At 45.4% G+C, this 21,030-nt stretch overlaps 1 protein-coding gene across 1 annotated transcript in view; it reads left to right on the forward strand.

Annotated features, from left to right (window-relative positions):
- Positions 1 to 21,030, forward strand: part of COG7 (component of oligomeric golgi complex 7) — a 75,206-nt gene that overhangs the window by 50,491 nt on the left and 3,685 nt on the right. The window contains exons 12-15 of the mRNA XM_058569868.1: positions 1,684 to 1,870; positions 3,733 to 3,873; positions 9,584 to 9,667; positions 13,153 to 13,267. Coding sequence (XP_058425851.1) covers positions 1,684 to 1,870; positions 3,733 to 3,873; positions 9,584 to 9,667; positions 13,153 to 13,267 — 527 coding nt within the window. The remainder of the gene's footprint in view (positions 1 to 1,683; positions 1,871 to 3,732; positions 3,874 to 9,583; positions 9,668 to 13,152; positions 13,268 to 21,030) is intronic.

A 21,030-nucleotide genomic window follows, 5' to 3' on the forward strand; every position in this document is an offset into this window, starting at 1 on the left:
CTAGGTGCTAGGAATTCAGAGACGGAGGCCACTCAGTGTTTCATCCTTACTATCTAGTGGGAGAGAGATGAGACAACATGTGATAAATGCCGTAAGGGAGGTGAGAGGCTGATGGGAGCAGAACACTGAGTGCCTGGGAGGCACGTTAGGAAAGACTTGGCAGAGGAGAAGCCCCTAGGACCAGTCCTTGAAGAAGAAGTAGGATTTCCCCAGGTGCACAGAGGAGAGGAGAGCATTTCAGATTAAGGGACCACGTGAGCAAGGCATGCAAGTGTGGAAAGCACTGTGTGTGGGGTGGGGTGGGGGGCAGTTGGCGTGAGCAGAGGGAACATTTGTAAGGATATGAGGGCTCCAGTGATGGAGGGCCCTGGGTGCCACACCTAGACATTTTTAGTTTTATCTTGGGGGCACTGAGGGATCTTTGGGAAAGGGCAAAATCAGTTTCACGTTTTGGAAAGATCATTCTGTTAACCCTTAGGAGGACAGATTAAGTGGAGTGTGGAAGGAGTAGAGGAAGGGAAGTCTACTGTGATCTAGACAAGAAATAGCCAAGATTTGGAAGTAAGGCGGTGGCAGGGACAGGCCAGTTTGGCAGATAAAAGCCCCAACCAAAATTACCTGTAGGCTTAAGCAACAGAGAAAACTGTAACTTGACCTTAATGGCAGAGGCATGTGGCTGCTTGTGTCGGCCAGGGTTCCTGAGGAAGCCCCTTGTCTCCAGGATTTGTTTACAAATAGAGGCATTCCTTGGCAAACTCACGGGATTTGTTTTTGAAAAAGTGAGTGCAGCCTAAAAGCTGCCGTGTCCAACGCAATTTCTTTCATGAGAAATTACGGTAAAGGAGGGGTCAGGCTTAGCCACACTTGGGATATGCTATAATGTCTATTCTCCTGGTTACATGGGTTTGTATCATTCTGTACACATTGACATGTGTAGGCTGAACGGCAAAGTTGGGCTAAGGAAAAACTGGGGATTTTCAGCATCCATCAGGGAGCGCTCATCCTTGTTGGAAGTAGAGATTCACCTTCCCCAGCAGCACTAGAGGTGATCATCACACAGAACCTCCTCCGGGCGTTTTTCTTTCTCAGAGGAATTGGAAAGTGCCAGCTTCTTTCAGTAGATCTCACCGTAGCACGTAAACCACAAAAGTAAACTTTACAGTGCTGATGAACACAAACGCCCAGTGTGCCTGACAGTGTGAGTCCTGTGGGTAGAGGCATGCAGCGAGCCGCTGTCACTGTTCTCCAGGGTCCATCTGTCCTGCTGCCAAGTCTAGTGCCTCTGTAAGTAGAGGTGCTGCTGGCTGCTGGCTGCGCATGGCTTTGACTATTCCAAACAGTGATGCTCCTACTGCAGAAAAGGTCTCCATAGAGAGTGCACAGTATTCCAGCTGTAGTAAACTGACAGCTGTCCTGTGTAGGCTGTACGCCATATCAGGAGGATGGCATCTTCTGGTGGCTTGAGTATTAAATAGGAAATAAAAATGCCTGGTGTTTATTGTGCACCTGAGGTCCAGCTCACTTCTAAATGGTGAAAGATGTCTTCCTTTCCTTATAAAATGGACCTTAAATCAATCTGCCTCATGAGGGTATCCTGGGATTTAGTAAGGAGCAATCTAAATGCTCCAAGAAGAAAGTTCCATACAATAGCTCTGGGCATAATGGTCATCACTTTCATTACAGGATTTTGTCCACAGCTGGGAAGTATCTCTCGGACTCCTACAGCCCTCGGAGCCTGACGGGTTTTCAGGATAGCATCTTGACAGACAAGAAGAGCTCTGCCAAGAACCCATGGCAAGAATATAATTACCTCCAGAAAGATAACCCTGCTGAATATGCCAGTTTAATGGAAATACTTTACACCCTCAAGGTATGAGACCAGACCGATGGCATTCTTGCAAATGAAAGCTTTTCCCTTGTCCCTCACCCTTGCCCTGAGCCAGGCTTTCTGGCCCTGTGTGGGGGCCCTGGGCTGTGGTGTGTCCTGCTGCCACGTCTCTGTCTCATTTGTCTTGGGGTTTTAAGGCACTAATAAACTAAACTGGGTTGGAACCAATTGAAATATAGATGTAGGAGTCAGACAAATGGAGCTTTATTACTGACAAAAGGTAGGTTGGAGAATGTGGCTTTCAATCTGCTGCCAAATGGGTTTGCTGTACTTTACTCCAGAGTTCAACTTGTCAACAGGATGAGCAGAGCTGGATAGCCCCTGGCTCCTATGCAGAGTCAGTCCCCTTTTACTGAGTGGCAGAGAGGGGACCAGAACAGGTACTGCCTACAGCTGGGCAGAACCTGTGAAGGAGGCCCCCACCCCAGCAGTCAGAGAAGTCGCTCCTCTTCCCCAGGGAAGGAAGGAGGGTGGAGAGAAGCCAGGAGCACCCCTCTAGTGCAAATTCCTCCACATGGCAACATGAGGACGTGGGGTAAGTGTTCTCTCCTAGCTGTTCCCTTAGTTTAAACTCTTAGTTTGTCTACCATAAAGCTGCCCTTGACTTTGATATTTGGGCCCAGGGACAGGAAAACCTCCCAACGAATGGAATGAGCCACATATCTCCCTGGGAATGGCCCCAGGGTTCTAAGAGGGCCATAAGCATCCTTTCCAGAACCATTCCCTTATCCCCCTGGTCCGAGTTGAACCTTACTCTCTTAATGATAGGCAGAGGAGACATTACTGTTCCCATAGCACTAAATACATTATAAAATCATCCTGATGGGCCTTGAGCTCTGGGGGTGACTGTACAGTGTGCCTCTGCACATGTCTGAGCCTCAGCATTGCCCTTGCAGGCTCTCCCCTATCCGTCTGCAGCTTGGCCCACCAACTGGCTTGACAAACACTTCTTAAAGCAATTCTGCAAGTTCATTCATCCATGCTTCTGTGACTAGGTTAAAGCAACTCTGTTTATCTTTATTGCTAATCTGATTTATGTCTGTTTGCTGTTATGGGTTCATAGCAAAACTAAGGTACATTTTCCATCTCTGTATTTTCTCAGGGTGTTTGGAATTCCTTGAGACTCACACAGGTTGTGCGTACTCTGGCGTACAGCCAAGTGTAATTGACCTGACCTCGCTGGGATCAGGGCTCTCTCCATCACTCTTGTTTATACAGGATACTTCTGATCATTTTTTCCTTCCTCCTCTATCCCTGAGGGACAGTCACAAGTTAATTTTTCCTGAACTGCCAATCCATGAGCTTGTGTTAGCTCAAAATGCATCAGAATCACCTGGGAAAGTGAATTAAAAATATAGGTTCCCAGGGGCTGGCCCTGTGGCACAGTGGTTAAGTGCGCGCGCTGTGCTGCTGGCCACCCGGGTTCGGATCCCGGGCGAGCACCGATACGCATAAAGTGGGGGAAGACAGGCATGGATGTTAGCTCAGGGCTAGTCTTCCTCAGCAAAAAAAAAGAGGAGGTTTGGCGTGGATGTTAGCTCAGGGCTGATTTTCCTCACACACACACACACACACAAAATATATATATATATATGTATATATATAGGTTCCCAGGCTCCAGAACCCTGCTGGATTCCAATTCAGTAGTTCTGGGGGCGAGCCTGTGTATCTAATTCAGCACGTTTCCCAGGGGGTCCTGGGGCACAGCCAGGTTTGGGAACCTCTATTGTGTAGAACCCCCCCTCACTATTTTTCTCTCAGTGGCTGTTCAAAATGTTTAACTCGCTAATACCTTGATTGGATTCAGGGCCTAACAACCTGTCTTTTCCATTTTCTCATACTAGGAAAAAGGATCAAGTAACCACAACCTGCTGTCTGCGTCTCGGGCGGCCCTGACTCGGCTTAACCAGCAGGCCCACCAGCTGGCTTTTGATTCGGTTTTCCTGCGCATCAAACAGCAGCTGCTCCTCGTTTCCAAGATGGATGTGAGTTTCCTACTGACCGCAGAGATCCCCCTGGGCCCTGCCTCCTTCTCAAGCTTATTGAGTTTGGGCTTAACGCCCCCCAACCCAAGAGCTTTAGGAGGAGCCCACTTTGACTTTCTTAGGCTAAAAGTCCCACCATTCAGAGTCACTGTTCCCTTGCAACTTATTGCTTAGCAAGAATTTCTTATCTTAATTGTAGTTACTGTGATTTTATTTTCAGACTGTTTCTTGGGATCATTACTATTGCTTGATTAACTTTCACCATTTGGAGCAGCAGAGCTGTGCCCTCTCAGGGAGAAGTGCCTGAGAAGGGAGATTATGTGCCACTGGTTAGGTGGGGGCAGGTCAGAGGAGCTAATTATCTTGTGAAGTTCCATTGTTTTTGTGCCACAAACATTTCTGGAGCATTGGTTCTGGAACTTTACTCAGGGAATGCCTTACCAGGTTTGCTCTGGTGTTTTTGAGGAGGTTTGAAGGGTTCTGCTCTTTTCTGTCCTTGATGCCTTTTCTATTTGGCTCTTCTTGGCATCTCACTTTCCTTGCCTCTCACCCTCTTCTCTTTTCTGGTTGTCCTGATTCCTTTTCAAGGAATTGCCTGTCAGTCATATTTTCTCTGCTGGCTCTTTCTTCCCCAGGTTTGGATCTCATCACTTCCTTTTGGATTTCTTGGACAGTCCCCTGGTTAGTCTTTCTCCTCAAGTCTCTCTGGATTTGGTGTTTTTTTAAAGATAGTCTTTTGGGAAAGATCCAGTTATGAGCCTTTAATAACCAGGAGATCCTTTTAGGAAGCTACAAGAACTTGTGTGGCATAATTACAAGTTCTTTGCTTTCTGCTGCCCTCTGCAAAGCACACTTGTGTGATCTTGGTCAAGTCTCAGCCCCTCTCTGGATCTCAGAATCTCCATCTGTAAAATGACATGGTTGAACTACACGATTTCAAGGTTCTTTCTACCCCTGAAATTCTGTGATTTTCATTCTCTATGATTTTTCTGTGCAAAATGCCATGAGATCTACTCCCAGCAGATTTTGCATTTCCAGCATGGGTCAAGAGGGGAGGTAAAACTGGAGGAGAGCCACTGCTGTCACAACGTAGCAGAAGTGATGTTGATGACCCATAGCTGTGCCTGAGCACCGCCTGTGTGTGGTCTCAGTGGATCACGTGGCTGAGGTTATTACTTCTTCTGTGAGCCCCCATCTCTTCATCTTTATTTATTTATTTATTTATTTTTATGTTTTTTTGTGAGGAAGATCAGCCCTGAGCTAACATCCATGCCGATCTTCCTCTTTTTGCTGAGGAAGACTGGCCCTGGGCTAACATCTGTGCCCATCTTCCTCCACTTTATTTGGGACGCCGCCACAGCATGGCTTGACAAGCGATGCCTCAGTGCACACCCGGGATCCAAATCTGGGCCAACAGCAGCAGAGCTCGCGCACTTAACCGCTACGCCACGGGGCCGGCCCCTCTTCATCTTTAAAATGGGGTTATGGTAATTCTCACCATATGACTGTGAGGATTAAAGGAGAGTTTCTATATGATAGAATTTAGCACAGCAGGTGCCACAGAGTAGATGCTTAATAAGGGATGGTTTTCTTCCTTTCTGCGATTCTCATTTTTAAGAGGAATGACAATTTTTTAAAATAAAAATTACATATATTCGTTTTCAGAAATTCAGCAATACAGGAAAGTGCAAAGAAAAAAAGCAATAAATCCCTTCAAAATCTCACCATCTAGGGCCGGCCCCGTGGCTTAGTGGTTAAGTGCGCACGCTCCGCTACTGGCGACCCGGGTTCGGATCCCAGGCGCGCACCGACGCACTGCTTCTCCAGCCATGCTGAGGCCATGTCCCACATACAGCAACTAGAAGGATGTGCAACTATGACATACAACTATCTACTGGGGCTTTGGGGGAAAAAAAGGAGGAGGATTGGCAATAGATGTTAGCTCAGAGCTGGTCTCCCTCAGCAAAAAGACGAGGATTAGCATGGATGTTAGCTCAGGGCTGATCTTCCTCACACACACACAAAAAATCCCACCGTCTAGAAATAATCAACCCAGACTTCACTTCCTGCCCACTCACATGTTGAAGGCTGGACGGGCATCAATAGTTAGTCCATAGGAAGAAGTGGAATTGGACTACCCATGCTATTTTTAAAACAAATGAAATGTATACAACATAAATTTTATTTGAATTTAACTAGAAACAGAGGATAAACTAAATGAAACCAAAGGAATTGTTGAACTTAAGATAATAATTTCTTCACCACAAAAGATATTAGTTCCCAGAAGATCTCTCCAAGATTAAGAAAAAGAGATTATGAAAACTGTTAAGAGATTGGAGTCATTGTTTTTTGTTAATCACGTTTCCATTTTAGATAGATACTGATATTGATTCACCTGCTCTGAAAGATGAAGGGATTACCATTCCTTACATCTCTCTTCCCCCTTCCCCAACTGCCAGATTGGATTGCTCTTATTATTTTTATTTTGTCAAAGCTTAAAATCTTGATCTTCTGTTTTAAAACCTTAATTCTCCCCGTTATTTTGTCTTAGTTCTACGTTGAAACGGGTTTGGTGCCTCCCACCTGTCCTTTCGCCTCTACTTCTGCATTCCAGAGCTCCTTATTATGACTCCGTCGTTGGTGGCTCAGGTCTCATCCAGGCCTCACCACCACGCCTCGGTTCTTGGGAATGGACACAGGCAGCTTTGGAGATTAGGAGGAGTTCTCTGCCAGGGTGAAAGCACACAATACAAAGGCAAACACTTTGGCCTTGAGGATTTGAAAATTAAACCTTGGTCATTAAATGTTTGTTTTTAATGTTTGCTGGCAAATTGTATTGCTCTTTTATATTACAAGAATATAAACCAACATTATATTCCATTTCAAAATAGATTGTTGAAGTTTACCTACATTATCTGGTGACAGATGGATAGAAAAGCCCATTCAAAGGAAAGTCAAAATAAACTTTGAACAATTGGAAAATAATCTACAGCATTTCCCTGTTGCCCTCTTCAAATCCCCCTTCTCTGCCTGCTGTTTAAGCCCCTCCCTAACCCAGCGCACTCTGTCTCACTCTTATTCCAAACCACTCTTCCACTCTGGCTCTCCTTTCCTCTCCCCTCGCCTGATCACCTCTGACACTGCTCCTCCCGCCTCCTCTCTGAAGCCTTTCCCAGGGCCTCCAGCCCACGTTGCTGGTCCCTCACATGCACTCCGGTGACGCTGGTCTTCCCCAGAACTGGGCCCTGGCTCCTGCCCACATTGTTGCTCCTCCCACCTCTCTGCTTCTCTGACCTACAGCGTCTCTGCTCCTCGCTGCACCCTTCTTTGCCAATGCCTTCACCACCAAGTTGTATTGTTCCTTCTTTTTCAATATGTTTCTCCTCTGTTTCTGTGGCCACTGCCCTAGTTTGGGTTCTCATCATCTCTGAACTGTTTCTTAAGCTTTTCCTCTGCCTCCTCACCCTCAATCCTCCACAGAGTTGTTGCATTAATCTTCATAAAGTGTCGCTCTGATTTTGTCTCTCCTCATTCAAAACCCTTACCTGGCTTCCCAGGGCCGGTATGATAGTCTATTTTTAAAAACTTTTTTTTTTTTTTTTTTTTAGAATGTTATTTATTTATTTTTCCCCCAAAGCCCCAGTAGATAGTTGTATGTCATAGTTGCACATCTTTCTAGTTGCTGTATGTGGGACGTGGCCTCAGCATGGCCGGAGAAGCGGTGCGTTGGTGCGCGCCCGGGATCCGAACCCGGGCCGCCAGCAGTGGAGCGCGTGCACCTAACCGCTAAGCCACGGGGCCACCCCTAAAAACTTTTTTATTACAGAAATTTTCATTCATATGGAAGAGTAGAGAGAAGAAAATAATGAACTCTATGTCCTCGTCACCCTGCTTCAATGACAACCAGCTCCTGGCCATCCTGTTTCATGTATACCCCCTTGTCTAAAATATAAGAACTCTAAAAATAATCACAATACCATCATCACCCCTAAAAAAGAAAATTAAAAATAACTCCTCAGTGTCGTCAGTCAGTGTTCAAATTTCCAATTGTCTTATAAGTGTCATAATTTAACTGTTTGAAGCAGGATCCAGGTGAGTGTTGCACGTTGAGATTGATTGATAAATCCTTCCTGTCTCTTTTGACCCATGGTTGCCCTTCCATCTCTTCCTCTCTCTCACTTTCCCTTGCAATTTATTTGTTGAAGATAAAGCCTTTCCTTAGTCTAGCGTTCAAAGCCACGTCTTCTCTTTCCAGCCTTCCGTCTCAACACCTCATGCGTCCTGTGGTCAGCCCCTTCCCGAATCATCCTGAGCTCTTGCTCCTGTGAGCTCTGATTGTATAAAACCTTGCACCTGCCTCTGAGAACTCTTGAAGTGGAAGTCTGCGTGTGTGTGTGCATGTGTGTGTGCACGTGGGCACGCACAGGGAGGGGTGGGGGTTATAGGGTGGGAGTGTGTCAGGGGGTCTTGGTTCCCCAAGGAGCTTCTGGAGAGCAAGGACCACGTCTTGAATTTCCTTGTCTCCTCTCTCCAAGGCCCAGCACAAGGTGCTGTACATCATGGGCCCTCGGTACGTGTGGATGATGGGAGTGTTCCTTCTCAGTGAGGTGGGAGTTAACTGAAAGCAACTAGCCCACTTTCCAATGAAAGGGGATTCTCAAGCTAGAACAAGTTTAGAAAACTGTAGGGGCAGGAGTGGGGAAGAAAAGAACTTGTCTAGAGCAAAGAAAATTCGACAGAACTGCATTGGTGCTAGAGAGCGTGGGAAGGACGGCTGAGGCTTAGCCTGGGCTAGAAGCCCAGGAGTGATGTGGTCATTGCGTTCCCAGAACGCTACTTAAAGGATCAAGCAACCAGATCAGCCTCAGGTGGCTGCAGAGAACCCCTACAACGTGACCCCTGTAACCATGTGTGTGCCGGTAATTGGTCTACTTCTTACAACGAACTCTGAGAAGGCTCACACAGTGATATCGCAGACATTTGCACTTTAAATGATGGGAGCAGACATGTTGGTGCTGAGAGTCTCCCCAGACAGAGGGGTCACAAAGAGGACAAAGGGGCAGTGGGTGGGGTTTGGAAGCTCCTTCCCTTCCCTTCCCCTCTGAGCTCTGAATCAGATGAGAACTAGATCCAGAAGGCAGGTAGAAATGAAAGCAGCAGTTTTAACTTGGTAAAGTAGTATTGGTGAAGGTGCAGCCAGAGAGGGCTTCCCAAGTCTCCCTCAAGATATGAGATTTACATATGGGCTCTGTGGAGGATTGTAGGGGTCCTGGTCTCTTCAGAGAGCTGAAGGTCCAAGAGTTAGTGAGGCTCCCTGCACCCAGCACCTTTTTACTTTTTGGCCCCACCCAGTAGGGAAACTCAGACCAAAGGATATCCAGCTCTCTTCATTTCGCATTCTGAGTGAGATAAACAAAAGGGATTGGTTCCCAGAGAATAGTTCAGTTGAGAAAGCGGGAGTTCCTATTTTATGGATCTGCAGGAAAGCAGAGAGAGAGAAAGGATTACGTTCTCTGTGGCAGGCTTCAAGGTGATGATTTAAAGAAGAGAAATCCCTGGTCGGCCAAGTGGTGGTGATTCCAAAGGCCAGCTCTGAGCGAGGGCGACACCTTTGAGAATGCTGCATTCTTCGTGTATTTTCCAGCATGTGACGCTTTCCCGTGCTGCCTGTTGCCATGACGCTGATTGCTTCCTCTCCTTCCTTCCCTAGAGCTGGAACACAGCCGGCATTGGAGAAACCCTGACCGACGACTTGCCCACCTTCAGTCTCACCCCTCTCGAGTACATCAGTAACGTAAGAGCTTCTGTGCACTTTTCTCCGTGGTGGTCATAGCATTTCAGCCCTCGCCCTGTCTTTTGATTCCAGCCCTTCTGGGTAAAGCAGTCATTACCGCATCAGTGCTATCTGGACGTTTGCTCTTGGATAGTCTACATCGAGATCCAGGATTTTCAGGAAATGCACTGATTTCCTGAAATCAGCTGGTGAAATCAGAACCTAGCACGTTCCCACCCCTCCCCGCTCACTGCAGTATGAGGTGTGGCTGGTACCTGAGGGCATCGGAGCGTGAGTCCAGGAGGAAATTCTGACTTGGGAGAACAGGAAGCAGATGGCCGGATTCTTCTCTATGACTTTTCAGAACAATGTGTATATAGTTCTGAAGTCAAATTCAGCAAACTTTTAGTGAGCACCTACTGTGTGCCAGGCCCTGTGCTGAATGCTCTCATGTTTAATTTCACAGCAGCAAATAAATCTCTTAGCAAGAATTGTGGTTATAGAGGCTTAATATTAAAAAAAAGGATAGAATAAGCCCTGCAGGAGAACAGGGAGACTCAGAGTCCCTTCCTCCTTCTCCATTCACCCCTGGGAGTTGAGAGTCACCCAGACGTCTGCACATGGCCTTTCCTTCCATTCCTCCCTGCAGCCCAGCTCAGCTGCTCTGCAATATCAGTGTGCGTAAGAAATATTAGATAGGAGTACTGTACCCCAGCCGTGTGGACCTCACACTGTGGGAGATTTCTGGGATTCTCGGGGGGGATTTTGAGACAGGCAATTTCTGCCTTATGCTCTCACTTTAGAACCCACCCCCATGTAAGCTATGCCTCTGTTGTAATAGATACAAAGGAATCTTAAAAGTAAATATTGTACAGGTAGAAGATGCGTGTGGTGATCCTACTGGTGGGTAGGGAGGATGGCATTCTGCTCTCTGTTCAGTGGGAGCAGTGTCAAGTCCAAAATAGCAGTCATTTTCCTTCTGCTTTCCAGGGCATCACCCAATATTCTGTGCTGATGAAACCGTTAAGGTGGGGGTTGGCCTTTACAACCAATGGAATAATCTTATTTTTAGAATTGAGTCCATATGCCTTCCAGTCTAAATTAATTCAGGAAATGATGTTGCTGGAGGGACTTGAGAGGTTATTGAATTAATTTTAAAGTTAGATGTAGAGGAGTACGGAAGGCTAGGATGAGTTTCCAGGCCAGGGCCCTTTCCCACCTGCTGTGACCCTCATGAGTTGTGGATATTGTACCTGGGGGCTGATGAGCCGAACTCAGGAAGGGAACAGTGATCGAACACACACTGTGTGCAAGGACAGTCCTGGGCTTCTGTCGGTGCCGTGAGACAGTGCACAGTCTAGACAGAATTTGTGTTAACGACAACTCCATGAGCTGATTGGCAGTGGTCCTGTTTAGCAGGCAGGCCCCGAGGCTCTGAGGACTGGGAGTGGGGTGGGAAGCCATTTATCCATCAGCTGCTCTGTTAGAATGCCAGGCGCTTTACAGCGCTTTGAAGTAAGTATGAGATCATCCTCATTTCAGAGATGGTGAAATCAAGGCCCAGACAGATTGAGTAAGTTGCCCAAGGTCACGCAAGGGTAGAGCCAGAACTCAGACCCAAGTCCATCTGACCACAAAGCTTTTTATTTCTCTTGAGTCATTGAGCTTACCCAAACAGGATATCAAGGAGTGTTTATTGAATACGTGAGAATAGTATCATAATAATAGTAACACAAATATCCCCAGATATGATGATAAGCATCCCTTTCCACATTGATTTCCAAAAAGTAGAGACGGAACCCCTGAGAAATCAGGAGCCATGGAATCGGTCCGAGAACCACAGCAATCCCCACAATCTAAGGCCAATTAATTGAAGTTTGAGATGTCACATTATTGAAATTTTGCACCAAATGACATTTTGCCTTGTTGGTGCATGCCCTCACCCACACAGAACGGTGTGAGCATTACAAAGGGATGAAATAGGAGAAAATGCTTTGAAAAATTAAAAATAACATCGATACAAGGTGTAATGATGATGATGCTTTATTTCAAGTAAAACTGGGTCTGTGGATTTAGCCAAAAGTTTATGACTACAGACGAAAGGTGTACCAAATAGAGGATTATGCCTGGAGTCTTTACACTTAGTAGGTGTTCAGGAAGTGCTTGCTGAATGGAATTAGAATGGAGAAATTCCAACCCCAGAAATCAGCATCCTCCTTTTCCTCTAGCCTTGTGGAAAAATGATGAATTTGTAGCCATTTTCAAGCTGAAATGTACAATGTGGTATTGTTAGTGAGGGAAGTGGCCACTTGTCTAGTTTGAGTGAAAGATTGTACTAAGTAAATGAAAGGGAAAAATGCTGATTTAATTTATTTTACCATCTGTGTACCTCTTTAAAGGGAGACCAAATTACGATTTTTTGTTAGCACGATGGACTGTAGGATGTTTAGAGTTACTACAGCCAAACCACATTAAAGGTTTGGAAGCAAGGGTGCAACCTCCTGTAGTCCTCTGGGCTGGGTGGATTTTGGAGTCTGCATCAACTTCTGGACACTGCGCTCTAAGAGGGACCTGCCACAGTGTAGGTGTGTGTGAGGCCAGATTGAGAAGATCCTGCTTTGATAGTCCTCGGACTTTTAGCTTGCAGAATCAGTATCAACTCTATGTTGAGATGATGATATGGAGTGAATACGGTGCCAAGAAAAGCAACTACGGGCTCAAAGACTTTTTAAAAAATATATATTATGTTGTCGCAACCTGAAAATCAACCTTATTTTGAAACAAAACATATACTTACCTTAAAACAAAACATTTATGAGTTATACGAGAAATAGATGTCTAAAATATATACACAATGACAGTCACGTGCATATGACAAACACTGTTATTTGTGGGCTCATCCCAAATGTCTCGTAACCCTACCTTTTGCAATTCCTCACTGGCCAAGAAGGTTTTGTCGCTCTTTATTTTCTAGATTTTGTATAATGAAAACAATATAGTTTTCCCTCCAAATTAATTTATAATTATAAATGGCTTTTTTTCCTAACAAAATTCCTTCCTTCACCTGGTTAAATCACCTAGAATGGAGAGACCCAGACCCAAATCCAGAAGACAGGATTTGAATTCTTGCTCGGCCATGCATTTCTTGACATTGGCATCTTATTGGTTTTTCATCTACTAACAGTAATAACAACTTATATTAAATTATTAAATTTTACAGAACACTTCAGTATCTATTACGTCATTTGAGGTAGAGCTTGCATTGAATGCATTCCAAAAATACTGAGGCCATTAGTGAGAACGATAAATCTGTGATCCCCATGCAAACCACCGCTGTAACCAGTGTTGCCGTAACCAGCATTACCACACACTAGGAAGATCAGATTTGGGTTGCTCCACGTCCAGCAGTTTTCTCGGCCCACGATTTGCCTTCACACAAATATACTGCCTGAAATAATTACCTGTATGCATCAATGTTGGGCTGAAAGCGCTTTCTTTTGTTTCAGATCGGGCAGTATATCATGTCCCTCCCCCTGAATCTTGAGCCATTTGTGACGCAGGAGGACTCTGCTTTAGAGCTGGCATTGCACGCCGGAAAGCTGCCATTTCCTCCGGAGCAAGGTGAGAGAGCTGCAAGTAAGGACACGTGGCCTCACAATGTCACAGTGTGTTCAGTTTAGCACCTTACCCTCAGCACACGCATCTCTCCAAACTCCTGCTGAGATAGTTGTCAGAGTCTGAACTAGTGACTAAGGAGGATTGGGGTTCTCTCATTGCGCCCTCTGAGGAGCTTCTGCAGGACAGTGGATTAGGGAAAGAGCCATCCTAACTTTGTCTCACGTATGCAGAGCGTCCCTGGGAGGAGAGCAGAGAGTCCTTCAGTGAGCTCCACCAGTGCCCCTCAGCCGAGGAGGCAGGGGCAAGTGGGCCTGGGGTCCGAGGGACTCATGGTAGTGGAAGCGAGGTCACAGGGCAAGGGGGTGTGCTCTTGCTGTGTGGGCCACATGCCAAGTAAAGTGGCACCTCACAAGAACAGTTTTTCTTGTTAGGGTAGAAATCAGCTCTTCAGCATAGAGGTAACATTTCCTGTCCAGATGCCTCTGGCTGTAGCTGCTTCCAACTCCCCAAGGCTCCTAGATCTCTAAACTGACAAGGTAAAAAAACAATAAATTAAAACTTCTCCTTTTTCTCAATATCTGGGCCTGACAGATTTGAACAGGGACCACATACTCTCGGGTCAAAAATTATGTTATTCCTAATATTGGGTGTTATAGGCCTCGCTCTGTAAGGTTGAACAAACAGAAAAAAATCACTTGGTATATAAAAGATTCAGCAGCTCAACAGAAGGTACCACACTGAAAATAAAATCACATCAAAAGGTTAAAAATAAAGGGATGCTAAAAGGCATCCTATGTAAAAGCAAATAAAAAGAAAGCAGATGACTGCATTGCTGTTAGATGACGTTGAATCAAATCAAAAGATAATAAAAGGGATCAAAATAATTCTTTTTTTTTTGTGAGGAAGATTAGTCCTGAGCTAACATCCATGCTAATCCTCCTCGTTTTTGCTGAGGAAGACCGACTCTGAGCTAGCATCTATTGCCAGTCCTCCTCCTTTTTTTCCCCAAAGCCCCAGTAGATAGTTGTATGTCATAGTTGCACATCCTTCTAGTTGCTGTATGTGGGACGTGGCCTCAGCATGGCCGGAGAAGCAGTGCGTCGGTGCGCGCCCGGGATCCAAACCCGGGCTGCCAGTAGCAGAGCGCGCGCACTTAACCGCTAAGCCACGGGGCTGGCCCCATTTTTAAAAATTTTTTTTGTGAGGCAGATCAGCCCTGAGCTAACATCTGATGCCAATCCTCCTCTCTTTTGCTGAGAAAGATTGGCCCTGGACTAACATCTGTGCCCATCTTACTTTACTTTATATGGGATGCTGCCACAGCATGGCTTGACAAGCGGTGCGTCAGTGCACACCCAGGATCCGAACCTGCGGACCCCAGGCTGCCAAAGTAGTGTGCGCATGCACTTAACCGCCGCGCCACCAGGCCGGCCCCCAAAGTAATTCTTTATGTTGGTAAAAGGTAGATTCCACAGTGAAACTGTAATAGTCAGGTACACTTGTGTGTCAAATAACATAGCACTGAAGTGTATAACGAAGCAGTCAGACATAGAATGAGAATTTGACAAAGCCACATTAGTATTGAGAAAATTTTGTACCTCTCTTTTAGGCTTTGACACATCAGAAAGGAAAATTAAAGAGGATAAAAGAGGAATTGCTCAGTATAATCAGTACGCTTGATTGAATCAATAATCAAGCTTTTTATCCCACAGACAATAGGCATTGTTGTCAAATTTCCATAAATCATTTGTGGAAATAATACAAATAAAACCTCTATAAGTTTCATAGGATCATAAACATTAAGGGTACTCACATAATTTTTGAAAAAAAGAATAATTCTATTTAAAATATGAAACCTGCTAAGCTAAAATATGAGTGAATATAAATTAATGTTAGGGGTAGGGAATGGAAGACTTTTTGAAATGCAAGATAGAAACTGTAAGGAAATTGAAAGGTAAATGATAAACTGGAAAAAATAGCAACATATATGACTGATGATGGTCAGTATCTTTATTTTATAAAAGTCCTTACAAATCACTAAGAAAAAGGTGAGTACCCCACAGAAAAATAAGTAAATAATATGAAGGCATTCAAATAACCTAAAAACATATGAAGAAATGTTTAACTTCAACAATTCTCAAATAACTGCAAATGAAAGTAGGATATACCATTTTATAACCTATCAAATTGACTTTATATATATGTAAATTTTTAAAGTGTTTACACTTAATATTGGAAGATGGAGAAAAACAGTTTAAACTGTACAGTTTGAATTTCTGAAGGCCTGTTTAACATAAGATCAAAGGCCTTAGAAGTGTGTATACCTTTTAGATCAGGAATTCTACTGCTAGATAATTATGCTAATAAAATAATCATGAGTGTAACTCTATGAATGTTCATCCCAGCATTGTTTATAAAAGTGAAACATTGAAAAGAAAAATAAATGTGAAACTGTAGAGATTGGTTAAAAAATTTTGGTACATCCATGTAGTGAAATGTACATGTAGCCTTTTTTTTTTTGTAACCCTTTTTTTTTTGTGAGGAAGATCAGCCCTGAGCTAACATCCATGCTAATCCTCCTCTTTTTGCTGAGGAAGACCGGCTCTGAGCTAACATCTATTGCCAATCCTCCTCCTTTTTTTTCCCCCCAAAGCCCCAGTAGATAGTTGTATGTCATAGTTGCACATCCTTCTAGTTGCTGTATGTGGGACGCGGCCTCAGCATGGCCGGAGAAGCGATGCCTCAGTGCGCGCCCGGGATCCGAACCCCGGGCCACCAGTAGTGGAGCGCACGCACCTAACCGCTAAGCCACAGGGCCAGCCCCTGTACATGTAACTTTAATTTAAGGTACAGCCATTAAATGATATTATAAAAGAATATTTAATGACATGCAGATATTCTCAGCATGTTAAGTGTGAAGAAGGGTTTTAAAGTAGTATATACAGTGTGAGTCCCTTTAAAAAACTGCTGTGCATATAAATGCAAGAAGAAAAGACTGGAGAACTTTCATCCACCGCTGTAAATTGCTATATCCACTTTGGAAACAGTTTGGCATTTTCCAGTGAAAGTGACAGTGCACATACCCTTTGGCCCTAGAATCTCTTCCATATATATATACATCTGTAAGAATATTCATGGTGATTTGGTAATAGCCCCAGTCTGGAAGCAGCCCAAGTGTCCATCAGCAAAGCTGGAAGGCCTGCTGGGGGATGGGAGAGGCTGCGGAGCAGGGCGGGAGGAGGTTACCCGGGATCTGGCTGTTGGCCACCTGCTACATGGCTTGGAGGGCCGTGTGGGAGCTTTTGGGTGCCGTCAATGGCCTTTTTCTTGACCAGAGAGGTGTTGCACTGGCGTTGGCTTTATAGTTCTCTAAAGCAAATGTAATGTGTTTTATACATTCTCCCATATGTGTGGTAAATCTCAGGATTTAGACAAAGAAGAAAACCAAAGACCAGACCCTGTCGATGGGAGAATAAATTGACAAAGGCTGTTTGGAGGACAGTCTCTATCAAGGGTCAAAGTAAACCCATCCTTTTTGACCCAGCAGTTCCTCTTCTAGATGTCCATTCTAGAGAAATCCATGTTCGTGTGCCCATGGAGGTGCATATGAGGAGGTTCATTGCAGAATTGTCTGTAATGGCAAAAAGTTAGAAACAACCCGAATGTCTATTACATGGGGAGCAGTTAAGTATATTGTGAGATATCCACAGTGTATAAATTTTCTTTATAAGAAAAGAGGTAGGACTTTTTTTTTTGGACTTACAGATGAGATCTTCAAAAATATTGTTAAAACAAAAAAGCAAGAAGCCAAATAATACATATAACATTACTCATGTTTTGAAAAAACTCACTGCCGTGTATTTCTACATGTACATCTGCATGGAAAACAAGTCTGGAAGAATACATACCAAACTGGTATCAGTGGCCCCCTCTGAGCAGAGAGTGGGAGGAAAGGTGTGAAGGAGATTTACTTTTTACTCACTACATTTCTGTATTGTCCAAAGTTTTTTTATAAGGATATGTTGCTGTATTGTGTGTAAAAAATATATGTACACCAAGATGTTGATAATAGTTATTGAAGGGCTTTGAGGTTATGTAAGTGATTTTTATTTTCATCTGTTTGCTAATATACTTTTTAAGTTTAAGAAATTTAGAAAACATTTTTTTGTAGAAATTTTCACACACACACACACACACACAGAAGTAGTGAGAATAGTACAATGAAGCCTCAGACATTCATCATCCAGCTTCAAGAATGGCTTCTTGTTTCATATATTCCCGTCACATTTTTTGTTAGAGTATTTAAATCAAATCCTAGGCATCATATTATTTCACCCCTATATACTTTATTACGTATCTCTTGTTGATAAGGATTAAATTCAGGTTCAAATTCTTTGGCAAGAAAACTGTGGAGCTCTGTCTGCTGTCTGTTGCATCACACCAGGAAGAACATAATGTTTTATTGTTCCACTACAAAGAATATATACAGATTTAGTGAACATGTAATTGTTTTCTCTTGCTCACTCCTTCATTCATTCACTTAAGAAATGTTTATTAACTGTTTACTATGTGCTAGGCACTGGGTTGGGTATTGTTAAGAAGGAAAAGATTGCGACCATAAAGTAGAATTGTAACAATGGTTGAAAACGTAACAACCATCACAACAAGAAGCCAATCTGGGTATTTCTTTTTTTTTTCCTCTCTCTCAACATTTTGTTATGAAAATTTTCAACTATACAGAAAATTGGAAAGAATCACACAGTGAAAACCCATATAAAAATCCGAGGATTTCTAGCATTTTAACAATGCAGGTCTTAAGAACCAGATAGTGAATAGCCAGTAGGAACTTATTGGCTTAGATAAATGGCATTTTCTAAACAATATGATAAGTAGAAGGGAGTTTTAAAAATCTTTTTGAGTCTTTTTCCCACACGGAAATTGAACTTGGAAATTTTGAAGTGATGTATCCAAGGGTCACGCACACACTGAGTTGTAGCAGAGGCATTTGCAGGAAAACTTGAATCTCTGTGCCCGTCATGGGCCTCTTCCTTAGTGGAGTTACCGCGTATGGGCTGCAGTGGGGCGGGAGGTCTGGCAGAGGTGGCTGGCCGCTGGAGTTGTGCTTCTGGGTTGAGGAGGAAAGTGCTGCCCAGGTGTGGTGCTGGGCACTGGGGATGCTCCCGACTCTCTGGGGCCTGGATTACGGGCAGAAGGGGCAGCGGCTGGTGTGGGTGGTCAGGCTCTGGATGGGTCATCTGGTGGGCAGGTGCGGCTTCTCTGCTGAGCTGCTGTTGTGTGGTGGGCCCTCGGGAAGAGCTAGCCCTGTGGGGAGTGCGGCTCAGGAAGAAGCTGCCTTCAGCCGACTTGAAAGTGCTTGTGGCCAGACCATTCCCAAAATCAAACTCAAAAGCTCAAGTGTTGCTGAGCCCAGCACTTCATCTGCCTGGCCATTCACACCCCTCCTTCTAGAGATTTCTTCTCTCTCCTGCAGTTTGTCTATTTTGCTTCCGTTTCCTGGTTCTTGTCCTCACCCTCTGACTAATGATTCCCTGCCTCCTTAAAAACCTCGGATGACCCCAGAACCTACAGAATACAATCCAGCTCCTCCCTGGCCTGGCAGTGGAGCCCCTTCTCAATCCTCCCAGTAAGTGTTTGCAGCCTCATCTCCTCCCTTTCCCTCTCTCCTGTGCCCCCACGTGCTCACATTCCAGCCACTCAGAAGGACTTTTAAATTTTTTTAAATTAAAAAATTCTGAATAAAAGTCTGCTGCCCTGAGATAGTCCCTGGTAACATCTGAGGAACCCGTTCTTGCACACACCTTTCTCTGCAGATGTACGTGTACACTTCTTCATGAACCGGATAATCTCACAGATGCTCTGTTTATCATGAGCACTTTTAATTTTTATTTATTTATTTTTTTTTCCCCCAAAGCCCCAGTAGATAGTTGTACATCATAGCTGCACATCCTTATAGTTGCTGTATGTGGGACGTGGCCTCAGCATGGCCGGAGAAGTGGTGCATCGGTGCGCACCCAGGATCCGAACCCGGGCCGCCAGCAGCGGAGCACGCACACTTAACTGCTAAGCCACGGGGCCGGCCCTCATGAGCACTTTTAAAAGACAACTTTTGTGCTCTCTGCTGGGAAAGCTCTTTTTCCTCATGTGTGTTTGGCAAACGGCCCATCTGTCCAAGCGAAGCGCAGCTACTTGCTCCTGATTGTGGGCTCCCGTTCGCCTGATGGCACCCTTGCTGCAGCACTGACCTTGCTGTGTGGAGGGCCTTCTGTCTCCCCTGGCCGGAGAGTTCGTGAAGGAGAGGGCCACCCAGCACCAGCACCTGCGCCCAGGGCAGCGCCGGGCCCAGCAGGGCCTCAGCAAATGGGACTCGTGCAGCTAACAAATGACTGCCCGCCACTGTCTGTCCAGTGTGGCGCCTCTTCCCCCGACCTGGAGTGTCTCCTGAGGCGCCCGCCTCAGTCTCTTACTCATTTTCATGTCTCCTTCTCATCCGTTTTCAGTCGTCAGCTTTCGTTTCTATCTGACAGCTGTCGAATTTAGGGAGTTGGTGCTCTGGCCTGTATCTTCAGCCCTTTCTGGCTCTTCTACCCTCAGGTCAAAGTCGGTGGGGAGGCGGTTCATCCCCCAAACCAGCCTCCATGCCGAGCTGCGTTTCTGGCCATGCGACCACTGGTCCAGTGGTCGGTTTCCAAGGTGGAAACCCGAGATCACACACTGTTATCTTTGTGCTCATTTATGTTTATCCTGTTTTGTGTTTTAACCTTCTAGTTTGTATTTGTTGTACAGATGCTAGATACAAAACAAGATCACAGTTTTAAAAGAATAAATCGCCATATCCTGCCATTGAACGTGCTGCTATATCCATTTTCTCACACGCCCCTCGGGTTCCGCTCTATATGCAGATGGTGTTTGCCATGTAACTTTATATTCTGTGTTATTATTATTAGCGGAGGTGGTGGTAGTAGCATTTTGCTTATCTTCTCCTAAATGTGTTGTTACTGCTTGTTCCCATACTTCTTTTTCATGTGGCTCTCATTTCTCCCCTTCTTTCTGTTTCTGTTGTCAGGTGTCCTCCTTCCCTCGGAGGCCAGGCCCGCCTTCTCTCGCCTGGATGGCTGCCCCACTCCCTCCTTCGCCCCTCCACAGGCTGACTGGCTGTGCCTGCAGGGCTTGTCATGTCGCAGCCTTGCTGGGCACCTGCAAGGTGCCTTGTCGCCTACTACCTGGGGTCCACATGATTCTTGGGGTGCCCTCCGTGACCGGCCCTATGCCCCCAATGCTGTTTCCCACTGCTGCCTCTTCGTACTCTTTCCCGCTCCACATAATCATTCCAACACTAAGAGCTGCCGTGTGTATAGCACTGAGTGTGTGGCAGGCGCCGTGCCCAGGGCCCCGTGTAAGTCCCACAGCAGCCCTGTAAGCGGGACTGTTGTTATCTCCGTTTCGCAGGTGCAGAAAACAGTCCCTGGGAGGTTAGGTCACCTCAGCTCACTAGAGGTCGAGTGGCCTTGAACCCAGATCTCACGTCTGCTTCGCTGCCTGTGTCTTGACCGTTGCCGGCTGTCTCCTGGGAGGCTGTGCCAACTCTCTCACCTTCTCCCTTTTCGTGTATGGCCCCTCTCACTGGTCCCGCCCCCCCCCCCCCCACTCTGTGCAGAAATCCTCCTGGCCTGCGTGGCTGCACTCACTCCCCAGCCTTGCAGAACTCTGAAGGTATTCTGCCTCACCTGATTGCTTCCTTTTCTGAA

Source organism: Diceros bicornis, chromosome 26 (assembly GCF_020826845.1).
Source record: "Diceros bicornis minor isolate mBicDic1 chromosome 26, mDicBic1.mat.cur, whole genome shotgun sequence".
Classification (NCBI taxonomy): domain Eukaryota; kingdom Metazoa; phylum Chordata; class Mammalia; order Perissodactyla; family Rhinocerotidae; genus Diceros; species Diceros bicornis.